This window comes from Leptonotus elevatus, chromosome 6, assembly GCF_054856555.1.
Source record: "Leptonotus elevatus isolate MCC_2025b chromosome 6, RoL_Lele_1.0, whole genome shotgun sequence".
NCBI classification, from domain to species: Eukaryota; Metazoa; Chordata; class Actinopteri; order Syngnathiformes; family Syngnathidae; genus Leptonotus; species Leptonotus elevatus.
Window position 1 is genome coordinate 24,224,894 of NC_141244.1, and position 18,679 is coordinate 24,243,572.

The following is an 18,679-nucleotide window of genomic DNA, read 5'->3' on the forward strand; positions in this document are numbered from 1 at the left end:
GTTTTGTGTCCTTTGAACAAACGTCGCGTATATATGACGTAATCAGAGCGCCGACGATTTGGCGCGATGTGTTACAAATTTGAAAATCAGAAGGCGGTCACAACACAGTTTGCGGGCCAGGAGATCGAGTGTGAAAACATTCGCCTCCTCGGGTCGACATTGTGGTGAACGGAACAGCGAGTATTGAAGGTACGTTGGCCGTTTAAAACTTAAAAAGTGAGTCTTTCGCTAGAATTAAGTGAAGGCATTTACCAGTAATGTCGTCACTGCAAACGTGGCTAACAGCTAGTTAGCATTACTGGTTTACGAGCTGCGTGTATAACTTGTTTTAAAAATACTTTTTGGTTAAGTGTGCTCTTCTTTCCGTTACGTTTTTGACCATATTGTTGAATTATTTCTTGTGAGTCATTAAAAGAAAAACAAGACAAAGAGCTAGAACAAAGAAACGTCTCCAGTGTAACGTGAGCCGTAGTAGCTTCGACGCGGATAATCGAGTGTTTTTTTTTTTTTAAACTTCCGCAGGGATGTCGTGGGACTTTTTTGTGCCCGTGTGCGTGGGCGACCTGGTCAAGACTGGGGGGATAAACCAGTACGTCGTACAAGATGTGGTCTCCCCAAAACATCTCGCGTCCCATCTTAACAGTGAGTGGTCACCTAGATCTTAAATTGTAACTTTTACTGAGTCAACATCAGCTTGTAAGCCTTACTTAATAAATATCGAACAAATAAATGCTTTGTGACATATTTTAATACGTGTGTTTTGCTAAATTGGTGCAGACAGCACTTCATGTCCAATGCTACATGTAATAGGCCTAATGTTTGTCTCCTTTGGAAAAAAACAAACATTTAAAAGATGGTGCAAATCTAGTATTTTTTCCCTCCGTTTTACTCAGGATTCAAGGCTGCATTGAGAAGCCAAGGCCCTTTGTGCATTCTGGAACACTTTGACACACCGTACAGTGTATTACAGTGAGTGTTGGCTTATCTTTAACATAACATAAGTGACTGTTCACTATACAAGTTGTCTGTACTTTTAAAGGCATGCCAAATCTGTGGACCTTGGTGTCAAGGAGGACACTCTGGATTTGCTGGTGCAAGGTTAGAGAGGTGTTCATGTTGAAATATTTCAAAGGACTCACGTAAAAAGCTGACTGATTTATATTTTTCTGTATTTCCTTTCTTGCAGTTGTCAGCAGCCTGTCGACATCCCTGCCCTCATTCCTCATTTCTGCCTCTGTCTCTGCGGCTGAGCGAAAAGAGAAGCTTAATGCTGTTAAAATGAGCGTCTTCCTGCTTTGCAAAATCGCAGAGAGTCTCGAAAGTGACTCTTATAGGCAGAGCTTCATCGCGGCACCTGGCAAGGTATGACTTTGCTGATTTTTTATTAATTTTTTGAAAGGCCCTGTGATGTAAGACATGGCAGTCGGGTGATCTGTCAGACCGGGGGATTATGATCACTTGCTTTCTGTTTGATGGGTAATCTTGGTAGTGTTATAGTTATATTTCACTACTGTAAGGGCCCACCTACACTTAAACTGATACTGCTTCTACAACCTCTGTCCCCCTCAGAGTGATGGGATGGGACGGGTAGGAGATGTCAAACAATGTGTGAATGTCTTGTCTGTGTGTGATGTATGACTTTATATGTAGCAGTTGGCAAGAGGATATAGTCTCTTTGGAGGGTTTGGCAGGTATGAGCTACAATCTTTGGTAATCTGAGGGCATTTACAGCATGTCATTTGTTAACTGCAATGTTACTTTTGTCGTATCTGAGGAATTGCAATATTTTCACTCTTTGCATAGGGCGGCAAAAAGGCCAAATCGGGTGAGGGACTCCAGCAGTGGGACAGCGAGAAAGAGATAGCTCTTCAGGCCCTCGTGCAGCTTCTCCAGTTGGACATCCGCTCCCTCTGGAATCTTTCCCTCGTAGAAGAAGAGTTCACCAGGTACTTAATGGCCTATTGTGCCCTGAGAAAAGGTACAAATGCTTGTCTTGCAACCTCAGTTTGTATAATAAAAGCAGTACCTGCCCATGTATAACTTCATTTCCTAAATTTGCCAGGTTGAGATTTTTTTCCCCACTTACTCTAACTGTGCAAAGCTAGGTTGTGGTTGAGAATCGAGGTGTCTACCCCAAATACTGTCTAAGTTCCTTCTTGTCTTTCGTTTTTTTCCTTAGCTGCGTGACTTGCTGTTGCTACAAGCTACTGGAGAATCCGACCATCAACCGCGTCAAGAGCAAACCCACCAGAGATGGTATCATCCATCTTCTCGGGCTGCTGATCAAGAAGTACAATCACCTTCTCGGTAAGACTCATAATTATTTAAGCAGGCAACAACCTGCAAATGTTTTGCAAGTCGGCCTTTGTCAAGTGATTTTTAGTGGGGTTGTTAAGATATGCTGCTGCTCAATAGAAGTGGGAAGAAAACGGCGTTGCACTCACTGGTGCACTTTAAGCAGTTAGTTCAACAGGGACACGCAACCAAGGAGCATGGCGCACACGCTAACGCGCACATGCTAAATGGCCAGTCGGAGCAATGCACTTTTGTATGTTTGGGTTGTGATAACATTGGTGTGTTTTTCATCTTCTGCCCAACAGGTGCAAGCGTAAAGGTGATCCAGTTGCTGCAACACTTTGAGCAGTTGTCATCGGTATTTGCTCAGGCCGTGTTTGTGTGGAGCACGGAATATGGAGTCCGAGCCATAATAGGGGAAGTGATAAGGTCAGTTTGCACGCTTTTATCCCATCCAACTATAAATAAATAGTAATATAGTATGTATTGATTGATGAGTGTCACAACTTCAGTGGTTTTCAGGTTAGGAAGCGTCCCTTGTTTTTGTGTGTGTTTAAACCCCCCCCCCCAACATTTGGTAACGTACTTTTACAAAGTTATTGAACAGGACTAACAGAACACACAAATAAAAAACGGAGGCACTCACAATGAGCTGCTATTGGTCACAATTCATACCCATCCAATTATCGGCGTCGATATTCACAATTTTGACAAGCATCGGCCTTTGTTTAAAAATAATAATCTGACAGCTGATATTAATAAACCAATTTAAAACTTTTGCATTGATAACTTCAGGGAATTATTTCAGTTTTCAGTTGGCTTTATAAGGGATGCTGTTGACCCACCGAAGTCGCTCCACCCTCTGTTTTTGTTTAAAAATTAAAAGCAAGATAAGTGAACATTTAACAATTCAAATATTTTGAAATATTGGGCAACTTAATTTCTTTAGAATACAGTGAGCTTGTTTAAGTTTTCGTTTGACTTTTTATACCATAAACTGATGACCCTGGGAGCTCTCTGACGTTTTTGTTAGAATTTTAAAGCAAAGATCTCTATAGTCTAAGATTAGAGGGGGCGGGAAACTCCAAGTTCATCATTTTGCAAGTCTGAAAACTAAGTTGTCAGGAAACGTATGCTTAGAAGGTTTGTATTCTCTTCTTTTAAAAAAGATGCCAATATTTTCCCTTTTAAAAAAGTGAATATCAGCTCCAAATTCAGTTTTTTTTGGGCCTCCTTGAATGCTAATGATCAGTTTGGGCCCCGAAAAACCATATTAGCCTATCTCCAACTAAAACCTTTTAATTTCTTTCTTTCTTTTTCCGCAGAGAGATTGGTCAGAAGTCAAGTGAGGAACTTGCCAGGGAGGGGTCAGGAGTCAAAGCGTTTTCGTCTTTCCTGTCTGAACTCGGTGCACTTGTACCAGAGCTATTGATCCCCAACATCAGTGTGCTTATCACACACCTGGAAGGGGAGGTACTTCACACTTCAATACCTCCACCACACCAACTGCTGTTCCTTTTCTTCTGACGACATGTCCAAATGTTCCCTAGAGCCACACGATGCGCGTCGCCGTGTGCGAGATACTAGGGGAAATCCTCGTGCGCGTCCTGTGCGGAGACAGACTGGAAGAGTCCGGAAAAGCTGACCGCGACCGTTTCTTCGACACCCTGCAGGAGCACCTGCACGACACGCACTCTCACGTCAGGACGCGCGTGTTGCAGGTGTACACGCGTATTGTCAACAGCAAAGTAAGCTCCCGAGTCTTAAAAGATGATCTTGTCGTGTTCAGTTTACTCACCGAGCGCGCCTCCTGCGCTTAGGCCTTGCCACTGTGTCGGTACAGTGAGGTGATGGCGCTGGCGGTTGGCAGACTGGTGGACAAATCTATAAATGTGGTCAAGAGCGCCATCCAACTGCTGGCAGCCTTCATTGCACACAACCCCTACAGCTGCAAGGTAACCCCCCAGTCAGAATAATTTACAATCTCGAAGGTTTCTATTAAAGTCTCACTGGCGGTTTTTGTGACTTTCAGTTGAGCAGCGCAGATTTGAAAAAACCTCTGGAGAAGGAAGCGGCTAAGTTGAGGGAGATGAAAGAGAAGCTGCATGGGAGCGCACCAGGTGAGCTTAACACTTGTGATTCTTTATTAAAGACTTTTTTTTTTTAATGTGGTCTTCTCCTTGTTGCCCAATGATGAAACCAAGGCGAATACGAGCTGAGTGAACAACAGCTGGCTGCTTCTTTGCCTCAACTGGCGGGTAATCTTGGCAGTGTAACGGAGGCTTGTTGCTCTGCTGTAAGGGCCCGCCGACAATAAGATGGCTCCACCATTAGTTCTCCTGTGAAAGTTACATTGGAGTAATGTGGATGAAGCCCACAGTGTATGTGTGCGTGTGTGTGTGTGTGTGTGTGTGGGGAGGCCTGAAGCTCACCCAGCTGTTTTCACTGTTCAGTCAGCAATGAGTTGCTTCTTTGGTAATCTGAGGGCCAAAATAAGTGTTTCGTTTTACCTTAACATTGCAGGTCATGCTCTGTCATCCCTTTTTATGAATTTCTTCCATCTCACTTTTAATTCACAGCGTTCGCCCTCCTTTTGGCCGTACGTCATCCAGCTTCTTTGTTCAGCCGCAAAGAATTTACTTTTGAAGAGCCTGACGCAATGCTTCCGCTTTTAGCCACATCAGACGTCTTGGCCGCATTCACTCCTAAGTGCTTTGAGTCATAAAGTTACACCTGTTTCCCAGCTCAACGGGACCCATTCAAGTTTGTGTGGGTTCATTAATGTGAGTGTAGCAGTAGTTCTTCAGAAAGCCTTTCAATATAATTGAAACGGCTTCATAAAGACCACAATTCTGCCGATTTAACAAAAAAGATGAAAAGCACCGGTACACCCACCAGGATGTGACAAAATAAAAGCAAAACAGAACATTGCGCAGAAGTCCGTGCTTGGCTTAAAGCACAAGTAGTTTCCATTCAACATTCTTTCTTGAGTACGTTCCTCCACTATAACTTTTTTTTTTTTTTTTTTTAAATAGTATACTTACTGCAATTTTCTTGCATGTGGGAAAGGAGAGTCACGGTCTCCAAACAATAAAACACAAACATACTCTGAGCACACCCACGCAGGAGATGCACTGGCTACAACTCTCCCAAAGTCACATGACGACTATCTAATGTGCTTGGCCCTGCCTCTTAAAGGCACATGCATATTCACAGACTTTAATATATGTACAGTATTTTATCTACTTTTTTTCTCTAAACATTTGAAGGAAAAAATGTGTTTTATTACATTTACTGGTAATTGTGTTAGAGGGGTAAGACTTTTTTAAAAGTAAAGTATAGTATAGCACTAATAATAATACATTCAATTTGCAATGCACTTTTTATCACATGATCTCAAGGTGCTACAGAGAAATAATAATAATAATAAATAAACGACTATACTGAATGTCAAATTGTCTTTACAGTGATTAAAGCGTCCGACCTGTGGGCCGCCATGGAACCTGAACTGCGCATCACTGTCAGCACAGAGCTGGAGCGCTCGGATAATTCCGAGACGGTGCAAGAAGAAGAAGAAGAAGAAAAGGTGGTGGATGTAGAGGAAGAAAAACAGATGGAGAATGACCGGGTAACAGGAGTGATGATTGCTCAGTACCTCCGGGTCAACAAATACAGGTAACTATTAAGGTCACCGATGGCACAATGTCAGATGATTTTTATACGTGACGATTTTCTTCTGGCCTGTACAGGAACGCTGTGCGTCTCTGTATAAAGGCCCACAGCCGCTTCCCTGAATCGGAGATGTTTTCTGCACTGTCCACTCTCACTCCAGAGGCTCTAATGGACACACTGGCCCTTCTCTTCAAAGGTGAACCCTTCATTCACTTCACTTAGTGCGTCACTCAGCACAAATGCTCTTGGCTTCTCAACCCTCTTAAGATTCACTTCTAGTGTTTCATATTATTAGAGGACGTTCCTTTGTCATCTTTTAATGTCACTTAATTATAATTGACAAGTTCATAATGGAAATGGGATTTTAAGTATGGCAGAAACCAGCCACCATGACAATGACGCTATAATGTAACTCAGGGATGATGGATGTGGGGGGAGGGTCACAATTTATCCATCAGGGCTACTAAGGGGGATGGGTCCACATTGGACCGCACACACTTCCTAACCGGATGTATGACAAAATGTCATTTTAAATATGTAAAGAAAACCAATAATAGAGGGGAAGTCAAATAAATAAAAAAAATCTAGTGCAGAAAACAAATGTCACCCAATTTAAATGTTATTAAATTATATTTATAATATACATGTTATATGTTTTATGTCGCCCCACAAATTTAAACATATTCTTAGCATTTGTGGAAAATGAAGTAAAAATTGAACATTTTTTAATCCACCTCGGTTGCCATTTTGCCTTGTACTGTCACTTGATATCGACTGAACTTGACATCGCAGTACCTAACGGCTCAGTTTGTGATTGTCACATGACCAAACCCAAAAACCGGACGGGCCATGGTAGTTATGACCTAATTGACGCCCATTGAAGTACATTGTAATAATAAATTTAAAAAGTATGTCACCAACAAAATTCTTCTTCTTTTTTTTTTTAACCGGTGATAAACGTACAATATGCATTTCCACTCGTTTCCAATTACTAAAAAGGGGGGGGGGATTTTGGAGAGAAAGAAGATGAATCGGTGAGTATGCGGAAGTCCACTGCGGTTGATGAACCTTGTTTAGAATTCCCTCCCCGCCCCCAAAATTGTGTTAATTGTTTATTTATTGGGGTTGTGGTTTGATCAGGTGGCCACTCAGTGTGGTGGGTGCAGGTGATATTCAGCCCATCCTTGCTGTAACTGCACTTGAGGTTCTCGTGTCTTTAGCAATGAACCCAAGAAAAGTTTTCTACTACGCATACTTTATTAATGATATGATGACCCGAGGTACACACTTACAAGGGAGATTACATCAACTTTATTAAGATGAACCTTTTGAAGGGTATGATTTAATGACCAATTGTAAGTTGTCTGTTGATGACAGTTAAGTGATTAAACAAGAAGGAAATGGGCATGGCCCCACGATTGAAACTATAATACTGTATCGCTCCATAACCCCCAAAAATCCTTAAGAGTTTTTAATTTTGACGCAAACATTTTTTTTCCCGCCCCTCCCGTTAGGCACTGACGAGGATACCCCTGAGCACAGTCAGAACTTGCCACCAACTCCACAGAAAGAAGGCGATAAAGAGGCAGAGGATGCCGAGCTTAAGAAGCAGGAGATGTTGGTGCAGTACCTGAGAGATACAGAAACATTCGCCCTTCAAGTGGAGCGAGCCATCTCTGTCATTAACTCCATGCTCTATTGGAAAACCACTTCAGGTTGAAGGTCTTCCAAGTGTTTAGAGAAGTTGCAGAGAGTTTACATCTTATTACTGATTGGTTGTTGTTTTGTGCTTTTGTTGCTTGTTAGTGGTTCAAGAGGCGGTGCAGTTTTGCGTCACAGTGTGCGAGTTCAGCGTGGCCAATTCGCTCAGTGGCGTGAGGAAGATGTTGCCTCTGGTTTGGTCAACGGACTCCGCCATCAAAGATGCTGTCATCCAGGCTTACAGGCGTCTCTATCTCAACCCCAAAGGAGACACCAACAGGTCCAGAAAGCAATTAATGCTCATAACATATATGCAATTTAACTATATTTCCTCAAATAGTACAGTATTTGAATCTCCGTACAATGTCTCACGTTAAATTGAAATGCAATTACCTAATTTGGTTCTTCGGTCAAATGTCTCCATGTGATTTACTTGCGCAGCTTAATCTCGTGAGTTTATCGTAAAACGAATCTTATTTTATCCCACCAGGATGAAAGCTCAGGCTCTTGTGGACCGTCTCTCGGAACTGATGGTGGACGCGTCTCTGGGAACAATTCAATGTCTTGAGGAAATAGTGAGTAGTTCATTCATAGCCCTCGTGCATCGGCCGTGTCAACGTGCATTGATAATTTTTTTATTTTTTTTTATTTTTATATTTTTATTTTTATTTTTATTTTTATTTTTATTTTTTTTTATTATTTTTTTTAAGAGCTCAGTATTGTTTATTCGGAAATGTCATCATCATTGCTCTTTTATTATTATTATTTTTTTATGACGTGCATTGATAATTAATGACAAATGAGATTTTAGACAACCACGGCACATCCAATTATGTCCCTTGTAGGTGCAGGAGTTCTTCGGCAGTGGCAACAACCTGGAGTCAACTGTGGTGCAGGTTCTGTGGGGGAGGTTTACTGGCAAAATGGAAACCTCTGCTTTGTACAAGCGAGCTGCTGTGCTCCTACTGGGCATGGCCGCACGGTAAGACGACTACCACACACTTTCATTAGGCACACTCTAAAGAGAGCCTATACAAAAGTAAATATACATTTTAGGATGCACGTCAGTATGTAACGGCTTAATCCTGTAAATGTTGCTTACTGCGTCATCAAAGCAAATACTCTCATTTGTAACAACACGCTAACCGTCATTTAATTTACTGTGTAATCAAAGTCACGAACAAATACACAGGAATGTTGCCAGTGTGCATTTTGCGCCCAATATCTATATTTTTAGTGTTCCCCGCCCCCTGCTCAAAGACTTCCACTCACTGCTGCAGGGAAGAGTGCGCGAGCGTAAAGCGAGACTATTTGTAGTCCGCCCACACTTGCTTCCTTGTCTTCATCCAGCCGGCAGCATTCACAACCTATTAAATCTCATGCCGTTTCTTCTAACCCGGCTTCCCACGTACATTATCTTGGCCGGCTGCTGAGCACCGGCAAGGCCACCTCACAGCGCAATCGTTAATGTAGGCCATCCTTTTTGCATAATAGCATATGTATGCGCCGCTTTGCCCACATGCCCTCGTTGCATGGATGTGTTTGTGTACAGGGCCGAAAGGGAAGTGGTCCTCAGCAATCTGGACACTCTTTGTTCTGTGGCTTTGGGTGAAAAAGTGACTGAGGACTTTCTTCTGGCGCGGGACACTGTCATCACCATCTGCGGCATCACTGACCATGTTAGGGTAAGTGGTATTATTATAAAAGGTGTTCCATAAGCTTCCCTACATTGGGGGGAAAAATAAGCTTTTTATTTTATGAAAGCCATTTGTATGTACACTAGGGATAATCTTATTATGAATTTGAAGGCCGATAAAGCTGGTATCTCACTGAGCGGTGAATGCTTGCAAACGTAGCGAATTCAGGGTTTTCATCAGGATTTGTAAAATGTTTACAGACAGTTTTTACTTGTCGTAAACACATTATGAACACGTTCAAACTATTTTTCACTGCGAAAATCTTTTGAAAACTTTTTACTAAATTAGCTACCTTCCCATGCATTTGTTGCTCAGTGAGATACAGGGAACTTTTCATTTATGGATCAATTAAAATGTCCACTTTACAAAAAAATATGCTGACACTCCCTACACCTTTTATTTATTAAAAAAAGAATTATTAGGACATTTTGCCTAGTTTTTAAATTAGCTTAACACATGCTAGATGTCTTTGGAAGCTCCCTGCAATTTTTATCATTTTTAAACAAATCTGTTAATTCTTTATAAAAGAAAAATATATTTTTTTTTTACCCAAATATTTTCTCTTTTACTGCAAATGATTTTCAACTTGAAATATCAGTTATCAGCTTCCTTGACCACTAATAATCAGTATGGGTACCAGCCTTGAAAAAAACATGTCCTGTCTATCACTAATATGCACAATAAAGATTTGCACCACGTCACTATCATTGATTTGAAAACGCATGTCATTCATTGTAAGTGTATTAGCAAAGCTGAAGTTCCTTCCATCCCTCCTTGAGCTGATTTCTTTTGTATCCATTCCTGATACATGACCTTCAAACTGCCCCCGTACTATGTTGTTAAAACACGCCATTTTTCTTTCATCAGCAATCAAAAGGTGCCCCATTCAGACTGCCTCAAGAACATCAATTATTTACCTGCCTCACACAAGCAATTGCTGAAGGTATCAATAGTTGTCTTTTTTTTTTTTTTAATTGAATTGTGCTTAGTATTTTCAGTCTGTTTCATCTTCTGCGCGTGGGCATTGGTTCCAGGTGCCATGATGGAAGACCCACACTGGCAGAGCTTCATGGAGCAAGCCGTCCGTCTCACCTACTTTCTGGCCGAATCCCCTGACCAGCTGTGCTCCCGGTTGCTCCAGCGCACTGCTCGACTCCTGCTGGATCAAATTTCCGAAGGCGGTAAGGTTAACAAGGATGTCGGTCAAACGCAAGAGGGATCTCAAGAGTCTGGTGAACAAGGTAAACGGCAACTCTTGTTTTATGAGCGCTTGTTGTTTTTCCCACGCACTTTTTGCCTCACACATGTTCTCCTCTCCCGCAGTGAACTGTGTGTGTCTGGCTCAGCTGCTGGCCCTGTGTGGCAGCGTGGCCTTCTGGCAGGTGTCTCACCTGGAGCGCAGCGTGAGCAGTGAGCTGCGGAGGCGGAGAGGAGAGACTGAAGAGAGGGAGCAGAAAGAAAAGGGTCCATCCAACAAAGCAAAGGTATGACGTGACTGCTGTGTGTACACAAGTCGAGCAGGTGTCTTTTTCGAGGTTAATTGTGCGCCTTTCAGAATTATTATTTTTTAACTATCAAAGAGTTTTGTCATAAGAGTTTGAATTAAAAAAAAAAATTGTTGACTGAACATTTTTAGAGTAAAGAAATTCAGTTTTGGAAATTTGATGGTAACAAAATTACCATGTGATATCTGTGCTAGCTGAGTTTGAATTTTAATTTTAAGACATTGACAGACAAAATAAGCTTTTATATTTGTGGTTTCCAAAGCAATCAGAACATCTCATAAGTAACATCAGTTTTGGTCAGAAGTCTTTGTGATGAAGTGTCAAGCTTGAGCTTAGTGATACCCAAAACAGGCTGATTTTCCAACAGCAAACGACAAATGAGAGCACAATGGAGGAGGAGCTCGGCTTGGTCGGCGCCTCTGCGGAAGACACTGAGGCCGAGCTCATCAGGAAGATCTGCGAGACCGAATTGCTGGCTGGTAACGATTGCAGCCAATCTTCTCCCTTTTTGTCCTGCATTTAGCTGCTCATTAAATGCATGCTGGTGTATTCATATGCTAATGTGATGTTTTGCTTACACCTACTCTATTCTCTCCTCAAGAGGAAAACCTGCTGAGTGCATTCCTGCCCTTGCTGGTGAAAGTGTGCAGCTCCCCTGGACGCTATTCGCACCCTCAGCTCACCACGGCTGCCTGTCTGGCCCTCTCGCAGTACATGATGATTTGGTAAACACATTCCCCGCTGTCTTGGTCTCTCGCAATGAAGACTCAAATCATTAGGATAACTGTTAGTGTTTTTCTTTTTTTTCTCTCTCTCTCTCTCTAGCCCGTCTGTTTGTGAGGAGAATATCCGTCTAATATTTACAGTGCTGGAGCGCTCTACTCTTCCTGTCGTCAGGGCCAATGCCATCATTGCCCTGGGAGACCTCACTGTGCGCTTCCCCAACATATTGGAGCCCTGGACCCAGAATTTATATGCCAGGTAATGCAGTGGGCTTCCTGATATGGAAGACCCAAAACTGACACACATACAAAAAAAAACAACTGAATAAATAAATGCATAAATAAATGAACAAAAGCGAAAATAAAAACGGACATGAAAAATATAATTCAAAATTTAAATACAAAGAAAAATAGTATAAATGGAAATAAAAACAACAAAAACATATTTATATATCCATAAATATAAAAAATAATTGTGGAAATGAATGTATAAATAGAATTAAATATCAATCAAATAAATAAAAGCGCTCTGCGCTGACATATTTATTTCATGCTGCAGATGCTTTCAATTTATATATATTTTTTTAATTATTTTTGTATATCTGTTCTTATTTTCACTTTTATTCATTTATTTATTTTAAATTTCAGCAGTTTTAGTCTTCCATATCTTGAGTCTAATCAACATGTTGCTGCCAGTCAAAACATTAACTCATTTGCGCTCAACAAACTTATAAAAATGTTATATTTTAAATATTGCCATGGTCCCAAAAACTTTTTTTATGCTAGAGCATACAGCTTTGATGCAGCCTCTGACCTGAAGAGGATGTTTAAAGCAGTGGTAGTTATTACAAAAAAACGGCCAGTAGGTGGCAGCAGAGTATAAGAGATCAACCAGGGCCATGTTGCAAAAGGCTCTTCCCCACTGTTTTAAATTGATTTGTGAATAATTATGAAACTTGGCTATATTCTAATGCTAATTGCTACAAAATTGAAACGGATAGAAATATACTTTTTGAGATAAAAGAAGAGACTCTAATCTTAATTTTTGTAGGTTCCATGTTTTTATAGTAATAGAACATAATATTCTGTGGGCCATGCAATATCAGTCAAAATCCAGTAAAACAGCCGGGAGCGGAGGGGGTTGCTTCAGTGAAAATGGCTGGGAGTGAATGAGTTAATTTCTCACAATTACAGGCCTTTTATCGGTTGATTGTACAAAACGAACCCCATGTTCGACGGCTAAGCTGTGTGGGCGGTGCTGCTGATTAATGTCTTATTCAAAAAATAATAATTTCTACATGCCTCACCATATCATCCCTCTCAGCCCTTGCTACTGTCACTCCATTGAATCGCAATGAGCAGAAGTTTACTCTTTCCTTTTTATTAACCAACTTGAGATGATGTGTAGTCAACCTCATTTGGTCACTATGACAACAAGCCCAGCACTGAATTGTGGGTCGTGACGCTTTAAGACAAGGTCTGCTCTCTTCCTAGCGTTGAATTAATAGCGTGTTACAGATTGTGGTTGGTCACGCTGTCGTAATTATGCACAGTGGCTGAGAAAGTAGGCAGGAAATGAAATGTTTTACACTCGTGTCAAGAACTTGACTTTAAAAACACTTTAATGGATTCTAAAGTCAAAGTAAAGCTAGTTGCACTACGGCAAACTTCGAAGCTGATGTTCCGTTTGATGTGTTTAATTACAATGCACACATTTCAGTGTTTAGGAAATGTCAAACATTCACTTCTTTTTCTAATGCCTCATTGCCCTCCCAGTGTTTCCTACCTGATAAGTTCCCCCTAATTGTCTCCCACACAAACACCTCCACTGTCCTCGAAGCCGCCGCCGCCTTGGGGCCTTCAGATAAGCGTATTAAGAATTAATTACCCTGTTCATTGCTGCGGTAAGCCCCTGCATTGGCATGAGCAAGTGGCGTGCACGCGGTTCTGATCTTCTGCCAGAAATCCTACTCTTCGGCATAAATGAGCAATGGTTAATGAGTTTCTTTTGTGGTGTGAGTTTGATTGAGGCAAACTTTTCTCTTTTTTTTTTTTTAAAGGCGTCCCAAAAACAATCAGATTAGGATGGGATCCAGCTCATCCACAACCCTAATAAATGGGAAATAAATGCTACATACATAAGGGTGTGAATTTCCTAGTACCTTGCGATTCGATCTGTGTCACGATTTGATTCCATACCGATTAATCCTGATGTAAATCTGACAATTATTGTGATTTTTGTTTTGTTTTGTTTTCTGTTTTCCCTTTTTCTCAAATTTAGAAAATACTAATCAGTAAACTTGTACATGTACACTGTAAGATTTGTATGAATATGTACTTCAGGCTTATAACTGCGCCACTGTATTTAACGGGTTGCAATCTGTTTTATGTTTGAACAGCATTGAAATATAATTTTAAGGCTCAATGTTCCATTTATATAACCTTCTTCCATGCTTCAACTGTGAACCCTAAGTAAGACATTTTGTTGACTATTTCCATCAAAATTCATGTTTAAAAGTCAATTCAGCTGCATATTAAATCAATATGAGAATTGCGCGCTGTAATATCGCGATATATTGCCAAATAGATTATTTATTTATTTTAAACACCCCCTAATCCACAGTGAAATGACCGCACCTCCGCTGATAGCGATATTGCTCAAATTTGGTGTGGAGTGTTGTCTTGTCATGCTAATGTGACGTCCTCCTCCTGCAGGCTCAGTGACGAGGTCCCCTCGGTGAGGCAGACGGCCGTGACAGTGCTGACTCAATTGGTCCTTAAGGACGTGCTGAAGGTCAAAGGGCAAGTCAGCGAGGTGGCCGTGCTGCTAATTGACCCAGAGCCGCACATCGCCAGCCTGGCCCTGAACTTCTTCAATGAGCTGGCCTCCAAGGTTGCGCACTCCTACGCGTTTGGGTTTTGAATTTCGATAATTGGGTTCTCACACACCGCTACCTGCCAACCCCCCCCCCCCCCCCCCATCAGGACAACGCAATTTACAACCTGCTCCCGGACATCATCAGTCGTCTGTCTGACCCCGAGAGAGGCATGAGCTCGGAGGACTTCAACACCATCATGAAGTGAGTTGGCTGCATGATGACCAGGGTTATTATAGTTTGGGAATTTTCATTTTGGTTAGCTTCTATTTCGTTTTTTTTAATTTTTTTATTTGAGTTAGTTTTTAGGGTGGTTCTGTTAGATTTTATTAGTTTTAGTTATTTAAAAAATGCTTACTAGTAGTTTTAGTTTAATTTGAGTTGGTTTCGGTATTAGTTTTTGTTAAAAAACAAGTGTATTATTTGTGCGCAATATTTAATAAACACCATGTTAAAATGAAAAAGTAACAATCCATAACTAGCATTGCGTTTGGGCTGAGTTAAATGAAAAAGCAGGCGAGCCGAGCCATAGGAAGCAAAAGTCAAGCACGCAAATTTGGCGCCTAGGAGCGAGGTCATCTGAAAGGGCTTTTCTATTGGCTGCTGCGAGATGACGACACTTCTTTCAAACGTCCTTATTCCGGTTAATATCGAAATAAATATATTTAAAATCTTTCCCAAAGGCTTATGCATTAAATAAATAATGGTACCGAAGACAAAACGAAGGGCATTTTCGCTATAACTAGTTAGTTTTGCAAACATAAAATGAAGTTTCAGGGTTTTTTTTTTTTCATTTTGTTAACGACATTGTTTATTGAATTTTTGGTTTTTTCGTTAGTGTTCATTAACTGAAATAACCTTGATGATGACTTGTCAGTCATATTCTTGAATATTTGAGGCAGGAGTGGCTAATTAATTTTCCATAAGGGCCAAATGAGAAATTTGAACGGTTGTTTGGGAGCACACCGACACGCTAACCTCGATTTCAGTCAATTGTGGACATGGTGGCCCTATTTTGCCCACGTCTGATTTGATGCTATATTTGTGTGTTTTTAGGCAGCTCTTCTCCTACATCACCAAGGAGCGACAGACGGAGTCTCTGGTAGAGAAACTGTGCCAGCGCTTCAGGACTGCTCGGTGAGAGCATAACCATCGCACACCACTTTCTTGTGTGGTCTTCTTTGTCTTTCTTTGACAGTGTCCTGCCGCGGCCCCATTGTGAGCACGCAGGCGGTGGTAATTAGTTTTGTTTGTGTGAAGAGGCAAGTTGACATTTAATGCCAGTTCACCTATTAATCACACGCTGACATAACCTTCACTCAACTTGTCACGGAGGCCGTTTTTCCGTGCTCTTGTAGAATGGAGGTGGAACAATGGGACGAGACCTGTGATTTGGGTCCACCTCTGACTCATCCATACTCAAAGGAAGGACATTTTACATTACTTAACGGCAAAGTGAATTATAGATAGTAAATGCGATTTGTTCCAAATGCCGGCGCAAAGCCGAATCCAAGAGTAAAAGATCCAGAATGGTGTTGCATTTGCATAATTTTTTAATAAGATTTAGTCCCTCAAATTCATCTTTCTTCTCTTCTGCGCAGGACGGAGCGTCAGTGGTGCGACTTGGCCGTCTCGCTGTCCCTGCTGTCCATGTGCGAGCGTGGCTTCAAGCGGCTGCAGGAATGTTGGGAATCCTACAGCGACAAGCTGACGGAGCCCGGCGTCTACCAGCCTCTGCTTGCCATCATGGCCAAGCTGCGCCGCGGAGCCAAGATCCAGTTCAAGGTGGTTTGGTTGGTCAATTGCTTGGAGTCCTCAGTTTATTAAGGTTCAGGCGAACGGCCATTTTGAGGTTATGAACAGCGCACAGTCAACTGGTTAGCATAGCGGTGTTGGCACGCGGCCTTGATTTACCGTTTGAGCTGTCGCTTGTATTTCTCCAATTCTTTCTTTGGGTTTGCGAGACAAAAATTGGGGTACGACTCGGCTCCAGATGCACTGTTCGAGTGAAGAGGCGCATGGTAGTTTGTGGACAGCTTCGGCTGTTGGGAAAGTACTATTTAAAGTTGAATTGAGCACATCCTACACAAATACTCCATGCAGTATGTACACTAATCACACTTTCAAAACCAATTTCTTTACGTTCACTTTTTATGAAAGAGACATTTTCAGTTCATTTAAATAGAGAAAGTTAATTATCTCATGCACATTCACCAAACCCTTTTTTATTGAAAATTTAATTAGGACTTTTTTTTTTCAATTCAACACCAATATAGGGTTTACTTGTAAATTAAATGAATGATCATGGAGGCTCAATGAATCTGGCTCCCTCCACCTTGAATTCAGAAAATGTTATGTTCTTGTATTCCCCATCTCAAGCAGCTTAAGAAAGGAAGTGTTCATTTAGTTTTGCTCGATAGCGAGCCTGGACTACAATTGCTCAACTGCGCATTGTGAATCACGCAGTTAGGATGCTGACTCCCATAACTCAACTATATTTATTGAGCACTTTAAAACAACCATCGCAGATAAAATAAAAAAAAAAAACAGCAGAGGCCCCAGAATTGAACCTTGTGGAACACCACATGTACCGTTAGTTTTTGCTTTGAGCGCACCAAATTTCCTGCAGCATAGGCCAAGCAATGTAGCGCGATTGCCTGAAGCCAATGATGGCCAACCAGGGCGTCATCACAAATGATTTGCCAGTTGTGTGTCTTGACCTCTGCCGACCGAACCCAGGTTAAGAACCACTGCTATAATTGCTCTGAAGTGTTTTCCATACAAATATTTACTGTAGTTATGACTCTACTACTTCTTTTATGACTGCAGATTCAGATTATTCCACCGTAGGAATAGAACTCTGTTGTAAATGGAGGAGCCCCTAGTTAGATTTTTGCTATTAACGAGTGCCGATTGTGCCACAGACCCAAGTGGATGACTTTGAGAAGCGGTTGACTGCCGTCCACACGCGAGGCCTGGAGAACGTGGAAAGCCCCGAGATGGATGACGAAAATCAAAAAGAGGGACAAGCCACTGACAAGACGGACGCGCGCGCACAGTTGCCTGCAAGAAGTCGAACCAGGTCCAAGAGAGGTTTGTGCAAATTTGTCTGCTTGGCCTTTTAAAAGTGTGATATGTATGTACTGTCTTTACTAGGGCGATGCTATTAGCTTTTCTTATGTCAAATACATTGAAAGTCTGACCGATTTTTAGAACGGCTAATAAACAGGCCTAGTCTTTACGTTGCACTTTTGAGATTTGGATGATTTTCTTTTAAAAAAAAATCCTTTTTTCGACTAAAATCCACGTTTGGTGTCTCGTTCCATCCAGGCCAGTCGAAGTCGTCAGTTTCCAGCCAATGTGACGACAGTTTTGTGACACCTCAGAGAACTCGCAAGCCCAAGAAGAAACCCGTCATCACCTTCAGCAGTGATGAAGAGGAGGAGGAAGAGGGTAGGTCTACCTGACAAACTTGCCGGGAAGGTGCACACTTAAGTGCACACTTAAGGTTTTTTAATATTACAGAATGAGGTGTTTCACTGCTTTCAATTCTGAAACTGAAATGACACAATTATTGCACTTCTCTTTAATTACTAAGCACAAATAATTTCCCCACAACATTTGGTATTTCGTCACAAAAAGCGTGTGAAAGTCCGGCGATCCAGCGAGATGTCCTGTTGTCATCCCCTTGCCTTCATCACGCTTCAATCTTTCTTTTAACAGATGCTGTGCTGACGGATAGCGAGACCCCAAAAGTCACCACACCGATTACCCGCTCTTCTCGACGAGCACGCCTCAGAAACTGATTTTTATTTTTATTTTTTAGCACTATTTCTAAACATTTTGGCTGTCCAACTTTTACATGTTTGACTTGTTTCCCCCCCCCCCTCTCTTTTTTTTTTTTTTTTTTAAATAATGTTATGTACATTTTAAACCTTTTTTTTAAACTATCTAGGGCCAATAACCATGCTGATGATGTCTCGTCACATCTTGTAATAAACCTGGACTCGATGTGGTTGTGTCATTTTGCCACATCACCGTCCAATCCGTCTGCTGGGTTACATTCAGAAACTTTTGCACCAGAGCTTTTCAAAGTGCGGCACAGTGCTCAATAAAGTGATCTGGAGTCATTTGTGCGCTGTGGTGGGAATCACTGGTGTAGGCAGTGGGGTAGGTTCTTAAAAAAAGATATAAAAAAAAAATAAAACGTT

General features: G+C 41.5%; 1 protein-coding gene and 2 non-coding genes across 3 annotated transcripts; all 3 read left to right on the top strand.

The window, feature by feature from the left end:
- The first annotated feature begins 40 nt into the window (after nucleotides 1-40).
- ncapd2 (non-SMC condensin I complex, subunit D2) lies at nucleotides 41-18,479 on the top strand. Its single transcript, XM_086078929.1, has 32 exons — nucleotides 41-189; nucleotides 523-642; nucleotides 894-969; nucleotides 1,040-1,098; nucleotides 1,187-1,362; nucleotides 1,804-1,946; nucleotides 2,180-2,307; nucleotides 2,601-2,724; nucleotides 3,621-3,768; nucleotides 3,846-4,043; nucleotides 4,116-4,250; nucleotides 4,328-4,415; nucleotides 5,763-5,970; nucleotides 6,045-6,163; nucleotides 7,482-7,682; nucleotides 7,774-7,948; nucleotides 8,159-8,243; nucleotides 8,514-8,650; nucleotides 9,221-9,353; nucleotides 10,233-10,308; nucleotides 10,400-10,606; nucleotides 10,689-10,849; nucleotides 11,238-11,349; nucleotides 11,472-11,595; nucleotides 11,696-11,851; nucleotides 14,308-14,485; nucleotides 14,578-14,672; nucleotides 15,525-15,605; nucleotides 16,070-16,253; nucleotides 17,393-17,561; nucleotides 17,799-17,921; nucleotides 18,192-18,479. Exons 2-32 carry the CDS (start codon nucleotides 525-527, stop codon nucleotides 18,272-18,274), a joined length of 4,200 nt encoding a protein of 1,399 aa, XP_085935055.1. The 5' UTR covers nucleotides 41-189; nucleotides 523-524; the 3' UTR covers nucleotides 18,275-18,479.
- On the top strand, nucleotides 1,400-1,724 carry LOC147172881 (small nucleolar RNA U85). The gene has a single exon (XR_015095479.1). It is a non-coding gene; the product is annotated as a small nucleolar RNA U85 (small nucleolar RNA).
- Nucleotides 4,481-4,784, top strand: LOC147172882 (small nucleolar RNA U85). The gene has a single exon (XR_015095478.1). It is a non-coding gene; the product is annotated as a small nucleolar RNA U85 (small nucleolar RNA).
- Nucleotides 18,480-18,679: the final 200 nt, after the last annotated feature.